Consider the following 17,047-nt stretch of genomic DNA (forward strand, 5'->3'; position numbering starts at 1 on the left):
CTATCCCATACCAAGTATGTGTCAAACTATTTTTGAATCTGACCTTGGATGTGGACCAAGAGATCACTTATGAACATGTATGAACATTTATGGGGGGTGGGGAGGAAATGATTATGCCAGCAATCAGAAAGAGATTTATGATCATTAGTAACAGATTTATTATTGCTGCTGGCATCTTGGTTTTAGTGAAAATTGAAAATTGACCCCAGTAGATTCCTGTGCTTTTCCTTCTTTAATGCTAGAAAAGAGGAACAATTTTTCCTCTAAGAAACTAATCTATATATGTTTAAGCATTGAGACGACAAAATCCCATTTTTGAATGCTGATTGATATAGATTCACACAAGCTCAAAAAACACAATATATAAAGAAATCATGTGTTTCCAATTCACTCCTTATTATGCTAATAAATGTTTTGATTCGTCATAAAAGCAAGCTTTCCAAAATATGAATACCACTGATTTGCAATCTGAAGAGATTTGATTCATTTTATCAACACAGGTCTCTTATTGACCCATTGCTGTCTCATTTTGCCACTGCATTAAGGTGAGGCTTGAGTTATTGTCATCAAATTCCAAATTACTCCGTGGGTTACAATACTAGGATGTTTCAAGTCAGTTCGGTGGTAATAAGAGGTGGGTTTCTGCAGGTTCTGACCAGTTCTGAGAACCGGTAGCAGAAATTTTGGGTAGTTCAGAGAACTGGTAGTAAAAATTTTGACTGGCTCCACCCCCATCTATTCTCTGCCTCCCAAGTTCCAGCAGATGGGGAGGAAATGGGGATTTTGCAGTAATCTTCCCCAGGATTAGGGAGGGAATAGAGATTTTACAGTATCCTTCCCCTGCCATGCCCATCAAGCCACACCCACAGAACCAGTAGTAAAAAAATTTGAAACCCACTACTGGTGGTAATATATTTCACACTAGCTGTAGAATTCCGATTCCATACAACAAGATATTCCTTTAAGTTTATTTAGTGGTATGAATAAAGACTATATTATTTATTATTTAAAATAACCGTGCATTATTTACAACATCTAGTGTATTTAGTACATCATATGCTGCAAACTTTTTCAGAGAGTATTTTGTACCAAAACAATCACACCCAAAATCATTTTACAGGACAGCAAGTTCATGTAAACAATCATGATAAAAGAGATCAAAGACTGAAGCCATTTGAATTACTTGTACCTGGTAAAATGCAGAACTAGAGAAGAGAAGCAGCATTTGAATTATTGCTGCTCAAAGAATATTTGACACAAATAAATTGGGCAGAACTCCCACCCCATCAGCCAGGGTATATCCTAACTAACTAGTCACCCAACTATGCATCTAGCCATCTATAAGATTTCTTTCTTATATGACAGTTTAGTTTGATAAAGTTTATATGACCCATAATCTTCAGATTAAAATCAGGGAGGATATTCTGTTGGGCAAACCAGCTGTAGTTGTGGATCCTTCACTGTCTATTTCTGTGTTGTTAAATATTTCATTTCTTTTACATAAAATTAGTACTTCATTTGCAAGACCTGGAATGGCTTAGTGCTTTGCAAGAGTTAGTGCTCTTTGGTTCTAACAATACTTTATGGATATAACTCAGGGGTGAAATGTTCCCGGTTCGGACCAGATCACCTGATCTGGTAGTGATGACGACGGGGTGGTTCGGAGAACCGGTAGCAAAAATCCCTGCCCAGGCGCCATGCCCAACTGAGTCGCGCGATCATCAGAGGTGGGGTTTTGTTTTTTTTTACTCTTAAAAGCATTTTTTCTTTGGCCGAAAAAGTGCTTTTAAAAGTAAAACAAAAAGCCTCTGATGATTGCGCAGCTGAGCTGGGATTGTCAGAACCTTTTAAAAGCATTTTTTCTACAACCTCTTCGGCTGAAGAGGTTGTAAAAATGCTTTTAAAGGGTTCTGGACACCACGCAACTCAGCTGGGATCGTCAGAACCCTTTAAAAGCATTTTTTCTACAACCTCTTCGGCCAAAGAAGTTGTAAAAAAAATGCTTTTAAAAGTAAAAAAAAAAAGTTGGCCACACCCACCCAGTCACATTACCCTCCCCACCAAGCCATGCCCACATAACCCGTAGTAACAAATTTTACATTTCACCCCAGATAAAATTGCTATTGGGAATAATGTGAGGGCTCTTCCTTGATCCTAACTACAGCTGATACCATGTCATCCTCTCATGCCTAGCTCATAACTGAGGCAACTCACATGGCCTTTAAGTACTCTGGTTTCAACACAGTATTTTTGAGTATGATATGGCATGCTTTCCTGATAATAGGATTGCTAATCTGTTCAGGGGATGCTGTGGGATGGTATCTGTCCAATTTCTGCTGGCCACTTTTTGACTGTCAATAACAGTCTGTCTGCTTGCTACCTATTACCTCTTTCCATTTCATCCCAAAAGCCCTTCCTTACCTCTATCTCTCAGCAGGCTATTTTTGAACAAATGTACAGTGCATTCAATCTTTGTTCAGAAATAGTCCAGCTGACAGCAGCAGCACTGCAAGCTCTCTTCCCCTTTAGCCTTGTACCTCCTCTATGTTGATTATCTGTCAGCTGGGCATGAACAGATCTTAATTACCTTCTGTTTCACCTTTAAAAAGATATAGGTTGCCTGTATACTCCAAAAGTTCAGGGGTGCCCACCGAGTAGGACAAAAAGTAAAGATGGTGACTGTGATTATGTGATACAAAGGCTTTTGGGATATGAAAATACTGAGACGAAATGAGGTTTCCAGTTGCTAAAATAAACATATGGAAAGCTTCAAATGGATTATTCATTCCAAAGTATTTGTTTATAGGACTCAAGTGACTGCTATTACTTCCAGAGCCAAACAGAAGATGTTAAAAGATAGGAGTTGTTTAAAAAGTGCTTTATCTAAAATCAGGTATGAAATTGGTACATGGTTATTGCAAAATTACTCTTGCGTAATTGCTGTGATGATGCAAAAGGCAGTGTGTTGCATAAATGATCTTTCTTGAATGGTCTGATTGGGATTATTTTAGTTTCAAATGCCATTTACATTACCATCTAATGCCATTTATAAGAGTTTCCTTTATTATCCTGGTTATGTAACTGCTACTCTCTGCATGAACACACGAACAAGCAACTATCTCTCCAACAAGGTATAGCTTTATCAGCAGCAAACGGGGAAAACTAAGTGTGAAAAGAAATATAAAATGTAAAGAAAATTCCACTGAGAAATTCCCTTATAGTAGACCTCAGTTTCTCCCGTTTAAGAATTTAACTAAAAAAACCGCACATCTATCCATCCCCATGCTTCACTTAGGCTGCAAATCCTTTTTATCGTTTAAAATACTACATGTATTTTAAAATTTTTCCATAATACTTAATTTTTTTTATAGGAGTTGATGCTATCAGGAGAACTAACCCATCAACTTTTGCTACATATTTGCTGGACTAGCTATTTTTTCTTTTTTTAAAAAAATAGGAGTTTGATTCTAAAGAAGGTATATTACAAGGAGACATCTACCAAATAAGAAATCCTTGTTGATTTTGAGTGGCTCCTCATCTAGTCTGAACAAATATTCCGGTGCCACATTTTGTTAGGATGAATGGAACAGCAATACAAATAGAAAAATTGAGTATTAATACATTTTCTCCTGAATTTAATTCCCTTCCCTGTATTAATCATTAACTAGACAGATAGTACTGTAATAGCCACTAAATATGGCATAATGCTTCATGCTTCACTAATCTCCTGACCAAATTACTATAATGCATTATATATGGGTCTAGTTTCAAAAGTCAATTGAAAATATGATTGTCAGAATTTTACCTTCTGGAGTCGGATAGAATTAGCTTCCAACCACAATTCAAGAAACTGGAAATTATCTGTAATGTGCTAAATAGTTTGGTATTCAAATACTTAAAAGAAGCACCTTTCACTATGGCGAAGACCCACAACTATTTTGGACTATAATATAGAGAGCTTGAATATATATATATGTATATTTAGTTATTTATTCATCCTGCTACTGCCGCTTTGAGTGGTTGACAGTGCATTAAAATTCCCAAACAGTAACAATCTCAAATAAGTTAAAAAAAAAAGAATTAAAACAAGGGTCAATATACAATATACAATATATCAGAAGTTCAAATAGATTCTTCCATCTGGCAAATCCATAGTAAAAAAATGCTGGAGTTTACTTAGGATCCTGCCCAAATGCCTGAGGGTAAACCAAGGTCTTTAGCATCTTATAGAAAGTCAATAGAATTTGGGGCCATTCAGATTTCTTCTAGCATGACTCTTCCTGTAGCTGACTTCAAGAAAGAGTCATCTTGCAAAAGAGTCCGGGGTCTGGCATTTCTTTAGGTGATGCTTTAAAAGTTTCTATTACATTGATTCATTAAAAAAAATTCTAGTGATCTCTTATTGTACTTAAAAGAAACTTGCTATTGCATTCCTATAGGATTTCTGCATTCCTTGCTACTTGAAAAGACGCTGAATGGAATTCAGTAAGGTTTTTGTTTTAGGCTAAATCTTGTAGCATTTTCATTATCCCAAAATCAATTTTATGGAAATTCTCTTCATATTCTCTCAACTAATTATTTCAGCAATGGATAAGGAAAAGAAGTTTTTTACTTATATTAGCATATATTGATCCAAAGATAGGCAAATATGTGAACAAAAGGTTACCCATCCTCTTACAGATAACTATATGGATATATTCACATAGTTTTAATGGCAGCAATGTGAAAGTGGTTTGCTACCTTCAAAAATGCCCTTAGCAATGGTGAATAGCATTGTGGTATTGAATGGCATGTGTGGTATTTTAAGTTTCACTTTCAAATAATTGTGAAAATCAAATCCTTAAACTAAAGTATTCCTGAAACTCAGGAATCTACTTCTATAAATAATACTTGTACTGCAGTAGTGGGTTGCTACTGGCTCGCAAGGACCGGTAGCGATAATTTGGGCTAGGACGCGGAACAGGTAGTGATTGCTGGCTGGCCATGCCCCCGAACCGCTCCCCGCTCACTGACCCTGGCTACCCAACTCTCGCTCACCCCACCCCCCTCCACCCGGTCACTCCTCACTTCTACTGCATGGGTCCTCGTTTGCAGCTTGCTTGCCTGAAGCACTGTGCCCCAACTGAGTGGCCCTGATCTGCCTGCCAGCTAAATCTGCGAGTCGCGGCCTACCTAGCTGCCCCTGCACCCCCACACCATCCCAGCCTGCCTCCCCTACTCCCTTCCCTGCGGCCCGTAGCCCTGCCATGCTTGCCTGCCTTCCTTGTTGCCTTCTTGGCTTCCCGGTGGCCAGCTTGTGAAGGCAGGTAAGCGGAAGGCCACGTGGAAGGCAGGCAAGCATGGCAGGGCTACAGGGAAGGGAGCAAGCAACCTACTCCCTTCCCCGCAGCCCTGCCATGCTTGCCTGCTTCTTTGCGGTCCCCCACACCCGCTTGCCTTCCAAGGTCGGCGTCTAGCCCAGCCTGGCCAGTGGGTGGGCGGGTGGCCCTTGGTGGAGATGCCGCTGCTGTGCTGCCCTGGGACATGTGCAACAGAGAGATCAGGGACAAGTGATTTTTGAACGCATTCTCATTCTGTACAGGTTAAAAGAAGTTTTAGAAATGTTTTTGAATTCTATGAATTACCTTACCTGTCCTGCAAATAGGCCACAAACCCCAATTATGCACAGGATGTTGAATACTGCAGAGCCAACAATGGTTCCAACACCTACATCTCCTTTTGTGATAAACACACCTGGGGATGGGGGATAATTTCAATGTGTTATCAAAAGGCAGACAAAATTTCTGATCATGAATTAGAACTATGCAGAGTTGAACTGCAGAATAAAAATTGCATAATCTTTAAACTCTGATTAAAGCAGAGAACATATGCAGAATTACAAATGCAGCCAGATGTGGTTTTTGCATGATAAAGTGAATTACAACAACATTTATGCAAAGATTTCTTAACATTTATTCAAAACCCACAGAGCCACAACATATGTCTCAAAGTAAGATGGTGAAATAAACTTCCATGTGTATTTTTAACCAGATAGATGAGGCAAAGTTAGGGGGAATAAATCCTGCTCCCAGCCATTCTTGCAAATAAGCTCTTAAAATGTGACTTTCCTTATATTCAGTCTACAGGTAGTCCTCAACTTATTATTATAATTGGGACTGGAATTTCTGTCATTAAATTGTTGCAATTGTAAAGTAATTTATCACATGATTGGACTTGATTTTACAACCAATTTTACAGCATTTGTTAAGTGAATCAGGCAACTGTTAAGCCAATCCACTTCGCCAATTGACATTGCTTGTTGGAAACTGGCTGGGAAGGTCACAAACTGCAATTTCATGACTAGAGGAAGCTGCAACTGTTCATAAATGCGAGCACCCAAATTGTGATTACGTGACCATGGCAGGTTGGTATGATGGTTGTAACTTTGAGGATAGATTATCTATCACTTTTTTCCCCAGGCTGCTGTAACTTTGAGCTGTCATGAAACGAAAGGACTATTTGTATCACGTTTTCACCTTGAATATAATAATATGTAAAGGACTTATCAGATTTGGGTGGTACTGGAAATATATTCAGGAAAAGCTGCAATGCGTAAATGAAATCATTCTGGTAAATGAAATTATTCTGTTTTCTACATATAAATGTATACATGATACAGCATCAGAGGTGTAAAGTCTCACATTTTTTAAACTGCACTTTTGATTGACATGAGCAACAAGTTTTGGTATAGACCTAAGAATGCTGGACAGGTTGTTCTAACTGCATACTTCGTTACAGCAAGGACCCCCGCCAAAGTGCGCTGCTCCCTGCCTGGCAGGAGATCTGGCAAGGAGTCCTGTGCAAACATTCCATAAAGGCGTCTAACAGCCCTGCCTGCTGCTCTGGCTTCTCTCTCTTTGTGACCACACAGAAGATGCTCCAGTCAAATCTACTGTGAGAAAGACTAGAAGAGCTGAGTTCCCCTCACCTGATCCATCCTTCCCGAAATCAGATGCTGGAATATAAGAGTTCCCTCTTTCAGAACACTGCTGGTGACGGACAGTACAATATTTTCTCTGTATTCTTGCTTAGTAGCAACCAAACCAATCCGGCCTTCCCATCTGTTACATATTCCGATGATTTGTATTAAAAATACTTACGCTGTTCTCATTCAACTGCCATTTCAATGCAGTTCATTTACCTCCAATAAAATAAAACAAAGCAGCATTCTAAGCCAGCTCGGTTCAACCTCTCTTGCATTTCAGGCAGAGGTGCTACTCAGCATCCCATCTGGAAATGCCAGGAACATAATGAATGAGAGGCATGTGCTTTGTTAGTTACTACTACTTTCATTAGCTGGCTTCTCACCACATTTCAAACACCACATATCAAAGTAATGATCAGTTGATTAATGAACTGTTCTTCCCATCCTTTTTAATGTAACCTAACAGCAGAGTTAGCAGTTGTAAACATGGGAGTATGTATTAATTAATGCCCCTCTGTTTTGGCATTTTGGCGGTTGTTCCGAATAGAAACTTTTCCTGGTTCACAGACTTCTGCTAATAACCCTACATAGATTTTTCAGAGTCTGAATGTTGCTGGCATCATGCAAGATCCCACTTCATTGCATAGGGCGACCATTCTGTCACTTTTTCTGCCACAAAGGTTTTCTCTTCCATTAGCATTAGCTAGTTTCAGAGACACACTTACTGTGTTTTCCCGAAAATAAGACTGGGTCTTATACTTTTTGGGCCACCAAAAAAGGCATCAGGTCTTGTTTTTGGGGAGGTCTTATTTCCCACCCCCCATGTACTGGGAGGCAGGGGGGAGGTGCCCCTCGCATCTCCTTGCCTAATGGTCTTACCAGCAGCTTGGTCCGTGGAACAGCTGATCTGCAGATGTGCTCCTGCTGCCACCTCCAAGAAGTGCAGCTGCTTTTGCAGTTGATTGAGGCTGCAAAAGCAACAGGAGGCCCCACGCACCTTGCACCCCCCTTCAAGAACAGTCTTACCATACCAGCAACTTGGTCAGGAGGCCAAGTGAGGTGCCCCATACACCTTCCACCTCCTCAAAACAGCTGATCTGTGGGTGTGCTCCTGCCCAGCACAAATGCACATCCAGGATTGCAAGGCTGAAGGCTTCGGATGGAGCATTTTGGGGCTGTGCGTCTGTGCTGGGCTCAAGGAAAGGACGATCAGCAGGAAAATGAGGGAGGGAGGGGATTAGGAACACAGCCATAAATAGTAATTCTTATTTTCACAAATGTTAGTGGTTAGAAGTTAGTGGTTTTGTTACCTATCACAGATGTAAACAGCTCTGGAGCAGAACTGCCAGCTGCCATGAATGTTGCCCCTGCCACATCTTCACTGAGGTGCAAGCGCTGTGGAGGGAGCGGAAAAATCATTGATTGACTGATATGACTTTAAAACCTCTTAATGTTTCTCAAGGCATAATAAAAGGAGATAACAAAAATTAAAAACACATTTAAATTGTAGTTAAAATATCTAAGCAACTGTCATATTGATCAAATATTAGATGAGAAGCAAAGGGCATCTAATACCTGCCTGGGTAAGGATGCATTGCATGGCTCGTCAAGGGCGGAACTCCAGAACTGGTTGAGCCATTTTCTTCCTTCATGCACTTTTCCAGTAACATCAATTTCACAGATCTAGACTGATGACTGAGTATGCATTTTCGCCTAGGCTAGGTGTACTGGTACTGACTGAGAAGTTGGAAGCTTGGTTTGGTTATCACTTATCTGTTTCCTAAATATTCTATTTTTGCTCTGACCTATTGAATGGGAGCTCCTACCAACTTCAATTTATATGTTTTAGAGTTATCTTGAGCATTTGTTAGGTTTGGAGTGACGAAGTCTTTGTAATCAGAAGGTTTGTACAAATGCCCAGTATTATATTTATTTTATAAATATGCAATAGTCCTTAAACAATGATCCTGCATATGCATTCTGGATGTGACTGTATTTTTTAAGCAGTTATCAACAACCTATAGTCATGGATATCAAAAAAAGATACAGAAAGATACAATTATATTTGTATAAATATAAGGGAAATGAAAATTTCCCCAATTGGACTTTTTAAATTTAAACCATTCAATTCAGATCAGGGCAAACAAACATATCACACGGTTAAAACTGTTTGCGCCAGAATTATACTGTTGGATATACTGTAGCTCATATTTTTTATAAACACTTTCTAATGTCAGGCTTTATAGACAATCACAATTCTTGTACAATTTCAGTGTTTGAAAAGCTAATTCCCTGCTGCAGTTATTTGAAAAGAGCATGGAGAAAAACAAATAGGGAACTGCTGGTACTTTAAGAGTATTACACACATTTAATAGCATAACTGTGTTTGGAATACTGTGTGTACTCTGCCACTTTAGTAATTTTCCATTTAAAAAACACGTCAGTTTGGAAAAAAATACCTGAAAGGGGACAAATAAAACAATATGGAAATTAGAAAAAAAATGTGTGTTTTTCACTTTAAAAAATTAGAATAGGGAAATGTGCACTTCATGCGCTTATGGATTACTCTTTTATATGTTCACTGGAATTCTGCAGTGCTTCAGAATCAATTATGCCGAAAAGTTCTCTTGTAACATGCAAAAATGCCAAGGTAACATCTGTTGGTCATTAAACCAGCTGTGTCTTTTTCCATATCAGCCATGTGCTTCGGGCAACAGATATGGGTGTTTTAATGAATTATTGGCTGGTGCTGAATTCATTCTTCAGATGCTACAAAGCAAGTTGCAGAATTGAATCTGAAGCTTGCACAGCCTTTAAGTTTAATATGCTAGGGGACATTTACAAGGAACTAGACATACTCAAAATGGAGAATTTTTCCCCATGTGTATTAGCCTTAACTTCCATGTTCAGAGACCACAAAGCACCACCAATAACATTTCTTGGGAAGCACTAATAGTCAAAGCTATTCTCCTTACGTTTCTCACTGGTAAAAGAAGTACATAGTAGGAAATGGTATAAGCATACAGATGCTCAGGAAACCTCTACTACAGACATGAAAATGTAAAATAAGAAATTAAATATGACTAAATGCAAAACTTGGTAATGTATACATTTCAATAAACATGGAAAACTATTTTCAACAGATACTTACTTCACAAATTTTTTCCAATGAAGGAACAAAGAAATCATCACAGATAATAGCCAAAGCGTAGAACATGTAGACAGCCTAAATAAACAAAAAGCATTCCGTTGAGAATTTTTTTAAAATACTAAAGAGGAAAGACTATTTAATTGAGCTCAACTCATTGGTATGTCTACTTTGTTTTCTTGATAATATGATTAAATTTTTTTATTATGACCACAGGCAGACAGAAAAAAATATGGAATCTTTGATAGCAATATAGAAGTTGTTTCCCACTGCAACCCTCTGGGATGTTTCTCTATCTTCCCAGCTTAGTTTACAGCTGAGGAATGCCCTAAATATTGGAAAAGGTCCAAACCTACTCAATTTCTAACCCCAAACAAGGGCAGATGGGTGCATAGTTGATTGGGTTAATAATGCCTGGTTTTCTTGCAGGAAGAATATGAACATAGTGTAATAGACTTCTCTCAACTAGCTTACTATTGAGGGAAGTTGTTGAGAGAACTCCATTATACATTTCAGCTCCCTGAACAGGACTCCCTGCACAGAACAACTCTTCCTACTAAAAAACCAGGAATTATTAACCCAAGCAGATATGTACCTGCATGCCCAGTTCTCTACAGTATCTGTATGTGTGTAAAAACAACTCTATATTTTCAAACATGTTTTAATCCTTTCCTTAATTTAGGCCATGTTCAGTCTAAGAACTAGTGGTATAAATCTGCATTATGGCTTTTGCTATAATCTTGAAGTAATCACTGATAGGCAAGGCATCACAGATTCTGTCCACCTATCAGCTCCAAAATATGATCCCAATTGACAATCAATCCCAAACTGTTTATGCTGACTGTCTGAGCAATTAGAAGAATAACCCTTAGAAGAAACACCACATTGCTTTTGTCATCCTTGCTTCTACCTTCCCAGATGTTTTATTGTAGTATGCACTGTATTAAGACCAAGGGAAGAGACTATGTAGATTGCACCTAATTATGTCAGATAGCATTCTCTATAAAGGGATTACATAATGCACAATACACAGTACAAAAACTACTCATATCATATATCATATCATATCATATATCATCATATCATATATATCTGGAAAAAATACTGCACAATATTTTCATAGTGTACAGCGTTTTTGATGCTAATTGTCACATATTTGAAAGTACTTGAAGTCATCAATTCTGAATATACTTTTGTGATGGATAAATGGTTCTCTTATTCATTTGTGTTTGTTCTATATGTACATAACTTTTATGTGCTTATATTTTTCTATGTGATCCTTGTTGCTTTTACATTTTTATTCTGATTTCAAGTGATTTCCATATAAATAAACAATATTGCTATTCAACTTCCAGTAGCATTATTGCCCATGCCTAGACAGATTCAGTACAAGCATTACAAATCAAATGCTGATTATACTAAATGCTGAATTAATATCAATTCACATGCTCTGGCCTATTAGTTCCATGCAAATAAATTCTGATGCACAGACAAAGCTTTTTCCTGCACAATGATTCCTGAATCCATTTCAGTGGAATATCAATTCCACATGCCCCATTCCTTTGTGTAGAGCTTTGTACAAGCGCAAGGGAACCTTCAAGTCACTCAAGCATCTTATGCAGGCTAATCCAGAATCACTGGATATCACTACATCTCATACACAGGAACAGGAGAATCTTATTCTGTGAGGAAAAAATGCTAAAGCACATGCAAAGATATTCTCTTTAATGCATAGCATATGGTCAGGTCATATGCAAAGAGCCTCTGTGCACTTACCTGTGAGAAATTATGTATTATGACCAGTTTCTTTTCTGGAGATGCCAAATAATGATCACATTTCCATAGGATAGGTAACAATGAAGAAAGGTAATTTTATAGAAATCTACTTTATTTCAGTTCCCAAACAATTGGAACCACTTTTAGTTTTCATTAAATCAAGCACATTTAAATAAAAATGTCTCCCTAGACTAATTATCTTTTCATTGCAGGGTAATAAATGCTGTGCCAGAAGCTAAGCCACTTGGAGAGGTGTCTTCATGCCCAACTAGCATGCCTTCTTTTCAGGAATTTCTGGTCAAGATGATGATGATAATGTAATTGACTGGGACTAGCTTTAGTACTTCCTGCAACATGTTTCTCCTGCTTAATTACTACTGGAGCTAGAAACAAGTAATTGTTTTCTAATTTGGATAACTGAGCAGATTTCTTGCCAAGTGAGGCAAAGGCCAGCAAGGGGAGAAAAAAGCTCAGCTGTCATCATCCCCATCCAAAGAGCAATGTCTATGGCATCACTAAGGATGAAGATAATTTGTCTGTTCTCTTTGAATGGAGAAGAAACTATCATTGCTTGATTTTAAGGTGCCATTACTGAATAGACATAATAAACTGGATGGAGATGAAAAGAGATTGTAAGATTGTGGAAATTTATTGTAACATCCAAGGTGGGTAAAATGGAGACCCCGACTGTTGGGGGCAATATGGTGACTCTGTAAACTGCTTAGAGAGGGTTGTAAAACACTGTAAAGCAATATATAAGTCTAAGTGCTATTGCTATATTGCATTTATCTTTGCACAAAGCTTCTGATGTTCCTACTGACTCTTATTATTTCTAGGCACTTTATTATCTAATCATGTGGCAGAGAGTCAAATGCTTTCAAGTAATGCTTTCAAGCTACATTCAATTTTGTCTTCCTCTTGCTATTTTCCAAAATAATTTTGTCAGTTAGGAGCTGATCTTTTTATTCCTCTGCTATTTGGACGGTTTCATTTCTGGTCAGATGGAAAGAGCTTGTTTTCAACTACGGTAGTTGCTGTTAGACTGCATCATCTAAAACACCATTTAGCAATGTGAAAGTGGTTGGTAAGCAAGTAATTGGCCTGTAGTTGCCTGGTGCTGCCTTTTTGTTGGATCTTTCATTAACACTTAGATTTTGCCAAATGTTAACCAATCTTCAATTACAGCCACTTGCATTCTGTTATTAAACTGCTTGGCAATGAGTGGGTATCAACCAAGCAGATGTTTCAACCAAAAACAATGCAGTGTATCTACATCTAGCGCTGACCAATTCTTGATCGTCCTAGCTTAGCGATGGCTAACCTTTTTGCCATCGTGTACCTGGAGTGAGGGGGGTTGTGCGTGTGCACGTGCATGCCCACTCCCATAATTCTATGCGCCCCATGCATGTGAGCGCAACTCCCCCACTCCCCCCATTCCTGGCACGTGATGGCCTGGTAGGCCCATTTTTCTCTCTCACCAGGCTGCAGAGCCTTTCTAGGAGTCTGGGGAGGGTGAAAATGGCCTTCCCCACCCTCGCAGAGGCCTTCCAGAGGCCAAAAACGGCTCGTTTGCCAACTTCTAGTAGGACAGCATTCTTGTATTTCTTTGTATTTCCAAGGATTTAACTGTTTCTTCTTTGGCAGATACTGACTGATTCATTGCTGTCTCTCCATTGATTAGTAGAAATGTTTCTGTTTCAACTGAAATTTGAGATTATTCCTCTTGTGTAATTTAAGTTTGTATCTGTTGATCTTGACTGTATTTGCTACTTTATTATTTCTAATACTTCCTTGTTTCTATATTTCTCGATCAAGTAGTTTTTGGTCTTATTGCTCTTCAGCTTCTTTTATTTCATCTGTTCTAGCTTGCTTGCATCTGATCTTAGCATGCTGATTTATTGTCCAATCTGATCTTCCATTTTGGTGGTGCACTGGCTTCTTTTGTTGTTTGTTGATTTTGCATCAAAGTTATCTAGTTATAACTGCAGCCATGCTATACATTAATTGGTTTGTTTCTTGCAGCAAACTTATATTTAATATTACAGTATTGGCATCTTTTAAAACTTGTACTAGATGTTCCTTTGTAACAAGTTTCAAATAATACAACCTTACTATATTATTTTTGCACTGTTCTAGATGCTCAGTTAGTACAGTTGTCACCAGATGTCCATTTGGTAAACATCTAACATTTAGCATGGCTCTTGTTGACCCAGGAGTCAACTGATTGGGTATAACTTTCTGTAAATTATATCTCACCATATTGTTTATGGGAGAGACACTCTGATAAAACCTGTCTGGTATGGTTGAACTTCTGGCATAGCTCTCATCTTCCTCAGAGCACACAACCCACAACCATATCAAGGTAGTGCCTTACTGGGAGACAATAATTTCTTTTATCCTTGAGAGAGTTTGAATGATTTGGAATTGATTGGGCCTATGCTTTCCTGCTGTTTAAAAGAAACTATATAAACATTCCTTTCATTTTTACAATACATACAGAAAATTTGACTCACTTTTCATTATGGACTTAATGTTTAGCATTAATAAAAGTTTATGGTCCAACTTTACTAGTCTTTTTAATTTTAACTTTTTAACACGCACACCGCACATACAAATACACACAAATACCTGCATGCTGAATGTCTTTTTTTTCTCCAGTTAATGAACATCAAAAATTACAAAAAACAAAAACAACAACCCCAAACCCAGGAACATCAATAAAATTATACTTGGTAATGTTTTCACTGCAGCTATACTCTGTTTTGCTACCATGCTGAGAATTGAATATTTCATATCTGAAAAAAGAAGCATAACATTAAACCCGCCCATTCTGTAAAGGTATTGGCACGAGAGGAGCAACCCATAAATAACTTTTACAATGCCTCTGATGGAAAGCACTGTAGGAAATAAGGTATCGTTTCAATTCCCAGATAAGCATGGTCAAATGGGCTCAGCTAAAGGGATTAGAATATCTAATCTACAGAAGTGCAGGATAGAAAGCATTGTGCTTACCCTATTTTTTTCTCAAATCCAGAAAAGGCAAGTATTTAAAAAACCTGCTGATTTCTAATGGAATTTTGCAGCCTCCACGTTCCCATTTTTTTCAGATCTAAGTATTTTTTTCTAATATTTTGAATACAATCCTCAACTTGCAACCATTAAGCTAACTTTCATCTGTAAGTAATGTGGTTGTTAAGCAGGTCACCACTGATTGTGACTGATTTTACAACTATCTTGCAATGGTAGTTATGTAAAGGCAGCAATCATAATGCAAACACCATGATTGTTATGCAAATTCATTGTTTGGGATGGGGCTTTTTTTTCCAGAAACAAAAAGTAAACATGACTTTACAACAAAAATGTAAATCACAGTCAAGTGAGCACGGGACATTGCAAACAGCCATAAATGCAGCCTGAGCATTGAAAATGCAGTCACGTGACCACAGGAGAAAGGACAGCCATTCTGAGAGGACAACCCTCAGAACTCTGGGTTGTAAGTAGCTTTACTGGGGTCCATCATAACATCACCATCATAACATCACCAGTCATAAGGTGAAGACTGCCTATATAGTAATTTAGCCATCAAAGAAACCCTTGTTTTACCTGTTTACATTCTACAGCAGGGTTCTCCAACCTTGGTCCCTTTAAGACTTGTGGACTTCAACTCCCAGAGTCCCTCAGCCAGCAAAGCTCCCAGTTGAAGTCCACAAGTCTTAAAGGGACCAAGGTTGGAGACCCTGTTCTACAGTAAATACATTCTACAGAAAGTTGACATGATATTACCTTTTGCTCAATAGATATTTTCCAGCTTGATAAGTAATCATTTTTTAGAGATAAAGAAACAGCTTCAGAAAGTATATATTGAATTGATATTGATTCAGAACGTAATGCATTTGATTTTTAATTTCTCCCAAGGAATTGGACATCTTGTATCCAATCTTCTGGGAAAGATATAGTGTTTCCTGCTTTAGACTAGGACAGGGGTCTCCAACCTTGGTCCCTTTAAGACTTGTGGACTTCAACTCCCAAAGTCTCTCAGCCAGCAAAGCAAAGACTTCAAATGGAGTTGAAGTCCACAAGTCTTAAAGGGACCAAGGTTGGAGACCCCTGGACTAGGAGCCCTCCAAGGTCCCTTCCAACTCTGTTATTCTGTTACAGCTGCATAAAATATCTATAATTCTTTGAATTTAAAAGTTGTTTGTTCCATTAATGTCAAAATAGATATTCAAAGATTTTTATTAAAGTATGTAAACCTTTGACCAACGTATGAGACTTCTGTTTATTACAAACATATGAATGCATAGTAACTTTCCTATCTTAAAATTAATCTTGACAGTAATATAAGGCTTTTTCAGAAATGGCTTCTGTAGAGCATTGGATATCATCAAGATCATTTCATTTGAAAAAAGCTTTAAGATATATTCTATTCCATTAATACCATTAATTTCACTGTTCATAAGCACCAAATATTGGTTATTAACAGAAATAATGATAATGAAAAGGGACATCCTTGCTTTGAACCTCTTGTTGTTATTTCACTTTACTTTAAGTCATTAAGACCGAGTTTTGCATAGAATAATAGGGCCATATTATATGTCTCTAATAACTTTTCACATGTGGCTATTAAACTAAATCAAAGCTTATGGAATGTGGAGTGACACAAATGCAGCACCCATCACCAACTCTTTAAAACAACTGTGTCTTTTCTCTGGGTCTTGCTGTGTAATCCCAGGATTATCCCCAAAACCTTGGCTGCTTTAAGGAATTGCTAAAAGGTGCAGCGTGAGGAATCTCATGCTCCAAAGCAGATTTGCCTTACAGATCCAAAGCAATTTACAATCCTGATACTCTCTCTCTCTCTCTCTCTCTTAAATGACAAGTTTTTAAAAGAAGTGATTTGATAATGATGTATATTTTGGACCTGCAAATATTAGGACAACATACTATTTTAGCTACTTAGCTATTAATTTTGTATAAATTGTAATCTGTATTCAATAATAAAATTGAGCTATAAGATAGAGGATGTTTTCTGGATTTAAGAAGCCTAATCATTACAGTGTTCCTCCATGCTTTGGGAATTCAAAAGTCATTTTCTAAGCCATGCAGACATAGGCAAAAAGTCTGGATGAGTCTTTCACTGAAATAGAAATGAGTGAGTA

The 17,047-nt window shown here is 37.9% G+C and overlaps 1 protein-coding gene across 2 annotated transcripts in view; it reads right to left on the bottom strand.

Moving 5' to 3' along the window:
• The window catches only part of SLC24A3 (solute carrier family 24 member 3), a 205,385-nt gene that overhangs the window by 47,285 nt on the left and 141,053 nt on the right, over window positions 1-17,047 (bottom strand). For both annotated transcript variants that reach the window (XM_058178333.1, XM_058178334.1), the window contains exons 4-6: window positions 10,116-10,190; window positions 8,275-8,359; window positions 5,630-5,733 (exon numbers count right to left, since the gene is read on the bottom strand). In XM_058178333.1, coding sequence (XP_058034316.1) covers window positions 5,630-5,733; window positions 8,275-8,359; window positions 10,116-10,190 — 264 coding nt within the window. The remainder of the gene's footprint in view (window positions 1-5,629; window positions 5,734-8,274; window positions 8,360-10,115; window positions 10,191-17,047) is intronic.

This window comes from Ahaetulla prasina, chromosome 3, assembly GCF_028640845.1.
Source record: "Ahaetulla prasina isolate Xishuangbanna chromosome 3, ASM2864084v1, whole genome shotgun sequence".
NCBI classification, from domain to species: Eukaryota; Metazoa; Chordata; class Lepidosauria; order Squamata; family Colubridae; genus Ahaetulla; species Ahaetulla prasina.